Source organism: Schistocerca serialis, chromosome 7, assembly GCF_023864345.2.
Source record: "Schistocerca serialis cubense isolate TAMUIC-IGC-003099 chromosome 7, iqSchSeri2.2, whole genome shotgun sequence".
Taxonomy (NCBI): domain Eukaryota; kingdom Metazoa; phylum Arthropoda; class Insecta; order Orthoptera; family Acrididae; genus Schistocerca; species Schistocerca serialis.
The window spans coordinates 38,174,606-38,181,393 of NC_064644.1; the positions used below are offsets into that span (position 1 = coordinate 38,174,606).

Consider the following 6,788-nt stretch of genomic DNA (forward strand, 5'->3'; position numbering starts at 1 on the left):
AATTACTTTTGAAATAATGTATCTTATCCACAGATAAATATTTTTTCCATACACAATTTTTATGAATGCCCCAGATAATCCAAATCTCTTTTACCTCTAACATGCTGCTTTATTTTTGATTATTATTTTCTGTTTGGTCCTATCACATTACTATCTGTATCAATTGAAAATTCAATTGAGAAGAGGTGGGTCTCTATCACCCTGGCAACTGAGTGACCTGCACTTACTTTTCAACCCATCCCTCTCCTCCCCCACGAAGGAACTAATAGTTCCAAGTGTGAGGTACTGTAGAGTGTCCATTTTACCTTTATAGTCTACCGGCAGTACTACACATTTCGCCTCCTGAAGGTAGGAACTTGTCAGCAATTCCATCTTGTAATCTGTTCACATTGCTATCTGTATCTTATAGACCTAATCGCTGAAACAGCAAGGTGTCACTTGAGTTCTGGGAAGGCTTCGTCACAAACAGTTTTTTCAATAATAGTCAGGCATCAATGAAAAAGTATGTCACAATTTTTCTTTTTGAGCATGCGCATAGTGGAATGGTGCAAGGAGTGTGAGCAGTCACTCCAGATTGTAATTTAAAGAAGTACCTGCTTGACGTCCAATTTTACACTATGGAAGAATTCTTTTGAAATAATAAATAAAATCTTTTTGTATGATATTGGAAATTCCTGTTAACTGTCCATGACAGTATGTATTTTAATTTAATATGACAAAGTCAAAAATACTGTAGAACCCATCATTGTTTGTAAAGTTCGTCATTACTGCTGAGTTGTTGCACGACATTTATATTCTGTATCTTGACTTGTGGTATCTGGTAGAACTGGACATTTATTTCCACATAAAATACATCTATACAGGATAGCTCGCAAGCGTGGAAGAATGAACAATTAACTGTTATGAGCGGCACAGAATCATCTATATCACTCACATCAAAGGGTAACACAATAACAAACGCTAGCCACATGGAGTGTTTATATAGCACTGTACACTCGAATTTGTGGGGACAGAATGCGATGCTACATGATTCATATCCCCCCCCCCCCCCCCCCCCCTCTAGTGTTAACGATATCGGAGATTAAATTTTACACGTCGCCCTGCACACGTTACCACTGGTTTCTTGAAAACTGGCATTGTGCCAGTGGTTCAAGCAGGATATGAGATACCAGTCTTCCGTGTCATATTCTTCTCCCTGGCACCTGGCGTCCGTAGTGTCTCGTGTTGGCTGTGGGGTACTAGGACATTTTCTGGTGCTATATTCGTATCTTCTCATTCACTTCCTGCAGTCCTTCCTGGGTCCAATGTGTCAAAAAATACTAGCATGAGTTGGTCTAGTGCGGCACTGGTAGGCATACCGTTTACTCTAATCTGGAATGTGTGGCCACTTCTGCTAATCACCAGATACAGTCTGTCGTACACTGGCTGCAACAGCGTGCGTACTGCATCACTGTGGAAGACAATGTGTGTGCAGTTCTCAAGATAAGTGAACACAAATGAGTGTCTCCCAGCCTGACTTCAGGGCACCATTGGTCTAAGCTGGCGTATGTGCTCTCGTAATCTAGCAGCAAAGTCTGATGCATTGACTGTATCGTATGCCATGCTGTGGAAGAATTCTCCTGGCAGATGTAGCATTTGCCACACACTAGCTCTGCTGCTGTAGCTCTTAGATCACTTTTGAATGACGCCCCTAGCCCGAGGAGTACAATAGGTAGTGCCTCCATCCAATTCTCCATCGTGCAACATCACAGAGCTGCTTTCAACTGATGATGTAGGTGTTCAACTGTATCATTTGACGCAGGATGATAGGCTGTGGTTTGTATATGCTTCATGTCTAATAATGTAGCTAATGCTCTGAAAATGTAGGCTTCGAACTGTCGTCCCTGGTCTGTGACAATCTGTAGTGGTATGCCGAATTGGGCAATCCAACCATGCAAAACTTTCTGCGACATGGTTTCGGCTGTGATATCCTTCATGGGGATTGATTCAGGTCATCTGATAAGTCGGTCCACAACTGTAAGGCAATAATTATAGCCCTCTGAGATTGTGAGCAGGCCTACAGTATCGACATGCACATGTTCGAAACATTGATTCAGTGGCAGAAATGCATCTAGCAGTGCTCTCACATGTTGTGCAATGCATTGCTTGACAAATGTTTTGCAGACAGCGTGCATTATAGGTCAGACGAAAGTTAGCTTGACCAATCTAATAGCAGCTTGTAATCCTGGATGTGCTAGATTGTGTACTGATGCAATTGCTTGTGCTTGAAAGTGTTGTGGCACAAATGGATGTTCTGTCACTCCAGACTGGCACGTTCTTAATTGACGCATACCGTTCAGCATTGGGTGGTACGGCAAGGATATCTTGTACCTCAGCAGCTAAGTCTTCTGTTAGTGCTGTGACTACGTAGCTATACTTCGTTTCATCTGCTGATATCTGTGAAAGGATGAACTGGCTTTCAAGCTGCACAAACCACAACACCGCGTTATGTTGCCAGAACGGCAGGGGTTTAATTGTAACCCTGTTATCTATGCTGCTTGTAGCTGGCGTGGTGACTGGCAGATTGTCCATTTTCATGCGAGAACAAGCACGGTGTGGCCGACGCAGAAGTAAAAAACATTCACATCACAAAGTGGTGCGGAATGCTGAAGTTGGCGCGGTTGTGTTGTGTTATTGTCAGGGGCACCAAATATGTGGTATTTGGTAAAACTGAACATTTATTTCCACATAAAATACATCTATACAGGATAGCTTGCAAGCGTGGAATACTGAACTATTAACTGTTAAGAGCAGCATGGAATCGCCTATATCATTCATGTCAAAGAGTAACTACAATAACAAACACTAGCCACATGGAATGTTTATATACAATTGTACACTCGCATTTGTGGGGTCAGGATGGAATGCTACAGACTCATCTCAGACAAATGCAACATGCACGAACAAACAGATCTATGGAACATGTACACCATGTATAAAAACTAACTTATTTCACTCAGTGATTACTTTTGCCTAAGTGAGCAGTTACCACAGGATAATATCTTGTGTGACACCACTCGAATGTTAACTTACTTAATTCTGTGTTCTCAAAATTGCCAGTTGTTATAATGGCAAAAGAAGCTGTATTTACATGTGTTAGCAGGTCTGGCATACTGTTTTTTCAGTTTAAATTTACATCAAAATGTCCACCATGCTGTGTATTATTTATTGTTGATAAACTATGATAATACAAGGTGAGATACTTATGAAAACACAAAACTGGATGAGCTAGTTTTTTTATTCTAAAGTTGACAGCTATTTCTTTCATGCAGACCACTAAATAACTAGCAAAAACATCATCCACTGCTTTGACCACAGAGGGTTTTTCACTTTGTTTAAAAATAATGACTATCACCTGTATGAAGAACCAATCCTAGTTGCTGAATGGTATAAAAAGGTAGATTATTATCACAGAAGAATAGTTCATGATCGAACCCTGCAGACTGTCGATTCATTTTTCTTGATACAGAGGATGTTGTGACCTTATTTGACTATTCATATTACTCGAACTCAAGGGATAAAATAGTGAAAGCAACAGAGGGTCAAACAGATAAAAAGACAAGGCCTAGTAGAAATTGTTGGATTAACAGGGGATAATGAATTTAACCGATGAAAGAAGAAAATATAAAAATGCAGCAAATGAAGCAGGCAAAGGGGGATGCAAATGTTTAAAAAACGAGATTGGCAGGAAGTGCAAAATGGGTTAGCAGGAATGGCTAGAGAACAAATGTAAGAATTTAGAAGTAGTTTTTGCTACGGGAAGATATATAAAAGAGGACATAGATGAAGATGAGATGGGAGATACAGTATTGTGACAAGAATCTGACAGAGCACTGAATGTCATAAGTTAAAACAAGGTTCGGGGAGCAGACAACATTCCATCAGAACTTCTTATAGCCTTGGGAGAGCCACTCATGACAAAACTCTTGCATCTGGTGCGCAAGATGTATGAGAAAGGCGAAATACCATTCAACTTTAAGAAACATGTAATATTTCCAATTCTAAAGATAACAGGTGCTGAAAGGTGTGAATCAGTTTAATAAGGCTTGGCTGCAAAATACTTACATGAATGCTTCACAGAAGAATCAAAAACTGGTAGCAGCTGGCCTCGGGGAAGATCAATTTGGATTCTGGAGAAATGTGGGAACACAAGAGGCAACATTGCCCCTATGACTTATCTTAGAAGATAGGCTAAGGAAAGGCAAACCTATGTGCATAGCATTTGCATACTTAGAGAAGACTTTTGACAATGTTGACTGGAATATTCTCTTTGAAATTCTGAAGGCAGCAGGAGTAAAATACCAGGAGCAAAAGGCTATTTACACTTGTACAGAAAATAGACGGCAGTTATGAGTTGAGGTGTATGAAAGGGAAGCAGTGGTTGAGAAGGGAGTGAGACAGGGATTACAGCTTATCCCTGATGTTATTCAATCTGCACATTTAGCAAACAGAAAAGAAACCAAAGAAAAATTTGGTGTAGGAATTCAATTTCATGGAGAAGCAATAAAAACTTTGAGGAGTGTCAATGACATTGTAATCCTATCAGAGACAGCAAAGGACTTGGGAGGGCAGCCAAATGGGGTCTTGAACGGAGGATATAAGATGAAAATCACCAAAAGAAAAACAAAGAGAACAGAATGTAGTCAAAATTAAATCAGGTGATGCTGAGGGAATTAAATTGGGAAAGAAGACACCTGAAATAGTAGATGAGTATTGTTATTCAGGGCAGTAAAATGTCTGATGATAGCTGAAGTAGAGAGGATATAAAATAAAAAGTATTTGTATAGAGTGCAGCCACGTACGGAAGTGAAACATGGACGATAAACAGATTGGACAAGAGTAGACTAGAAGCTTTTGAAAAGTGGTGCTACAGAAACATGCTGAAGTTTAGATGGGTAGATCACATAACTAATGAAGATGTACTGAATAGAGCTGGAGAGAAAACAAATTTGTGGCACCACCTGACTAGAAGAAGGGATTAGTTGATAGGAAACATTGCGAGGCATCAAGGGATCAGAATTTAGTACTGGGGGAAAGTGTGTGGGGTAAAAATTGTCGATGGAGACCAAGAGATGAATACGGTAAGGATATTCAGAGTGATGGAAGTTGCAGTAGCAATTCAGAGTAGCATGGAAGGCAGCATCCAACCAATCTTCGGGCTAAAGACAACAACACATTACCCGAACAGCCTGACTGAATCCAGACACAATCAAAGCCTTGCATAAGTCGCAGAAAATCCCAAATGACAATATTTCATCATTTAAAAGCCAATAGTTCTCTGGTATTTCTAACATATTAGTAACACACAAGGTGTTTTCTAATTTCATAATAGTTTCTGGTTTTGATGTAACACATAATTTCTTTACTAAATACTACATCTACAAACAGAAAATACCATTTAAAAGTAACACAGATCTGCCAACAAAGTCTCGGCAAACGGAACCATCATCATTCTAGAGCAAAGTGACACTGTAATTAAGCAATGGCAGTTATAACAAAAAAAATGGCTCTGAGCACTATGGGACTTAACATCTTAGGTCACCTAGAACTTAGAACTACTTAAACCTAACTAACCTAAGAACATCACACACATCCATGCCCGAGGCAGGATTCGAACCTGCGACCGTAGCAGTCCCGCGGTTCCGAACTGCAGCGCCTAGAACCGCACGGCCACCAAGGCCGGCTCAGTTACAACAGCTGTCAAAAAACGACTCAAAATTCTATACCTGAAAGGCTGCGTCAACAGTTTTGAAAGCTCGAAGATATCTCATCAGTGAAAAGGAATTATGGTACTGCGATGGGTCCGCATCAGCAATTAGTTTCATTCTGGCTCTAAGCTCCTGTACATCTTCTTCCGCAACCGTGTTCCCTGGGTTGGTTTCCGACATTTTTCCAAAAGGAGCAGTCACTGAATCATAACAAATGGTGTCAACAAACACTGTCACTTTGCAGTAGGTCAACATATGTCATTGTCACTTACATAATAAACAAATCTACGACACTAATGATATACCTAAAAGAATACGACGGCAGGTGGCCAAAAAGATTTACGCGTCTTTTATACACATTTCATTTGGTTTTATGTACCACTAAACATTCTGCCACCGTCTTTACTACACAGTACAGAACCGGTTTACACTAAACCAAAACAACCCACTTCCACTACGGTGACAGCCAGCTGAACCAAAGAGTTTCGACATTTGCTGACGAAGTTCGGAAATTACAAAGAATATATACTAAAGATGTTTCAGTTAGAAACAATATTTTTAAACTGGTTTTACATATCCATTGTGCACCAGAAGTCGAGTTAACACTTGCAACAAATGTGGCGCCACTTGGCCGCTACTCTAATGGCGTTACCGGGTCTAGTGTAGTAGGGACAATGACGTCACAAGTCGCCAGAGAGCAGTTTACCATTTTCGCTTTTGCTGTTATGTTTCAGTTTCGTTTTTTTACTGATTGCTTAATAAAGTGGATCTGTTTATTCTATCTCGTGAGATTTTTTTTTAAAAAGCCAAAAAACACTTATCAGCTACTGAAGGGAGCTACAACACTAAGAAGAATCGCTTCTCGTTTGGCGACTTGTGACGCCATTGTCCAAAGCCGACGGGTTATATCCCCTGCTACACTAGTCCCGCGTACCGAAGGTGCGTGTCGAAAAACTCTGGCGCTCCTCGAATACCTTCACTTTCAGCGGTGCGACAAAAGCTAAAATCGCTTTGTGAAGCCACTTTTGTTCCCCTACCACC

At 40.5% G+C, this 6,788-nt stretch overlaps 1 protein-coding gene across 1 annotated transcript in view; it reads right to left on the reverse strand.

Moving 5' to 3' along the window:
• The window catches only part of LOC126412789 (uncharacterized), a 92,540-nt gene extending 86,313 nt beyond the window's left edge, over positions 1 to 6,227 (reverse strand). The window contains exons 1-2 of the mRNA XM_050082564.1: positions 6,053 to 6,227; positions 5,766 to 5,947 (exon numbers count right to left, since the gene is read on the reverse strand). Coding sequence (XP_049938521.1) covers positions 5,766 to 5,927 — 162 coding nt within the window. The 5' untranslated portion in view covers positions 5,928 to 5,947; positions 6,053 to 6,227. The remainder of the gene's footprint in view (positions 1 to 5,765; positions 5,948 to 6,052) is intronic.
• Between the last annotated feature and the right edge of the window lie 561 nt (positions 6,228 to 6,788).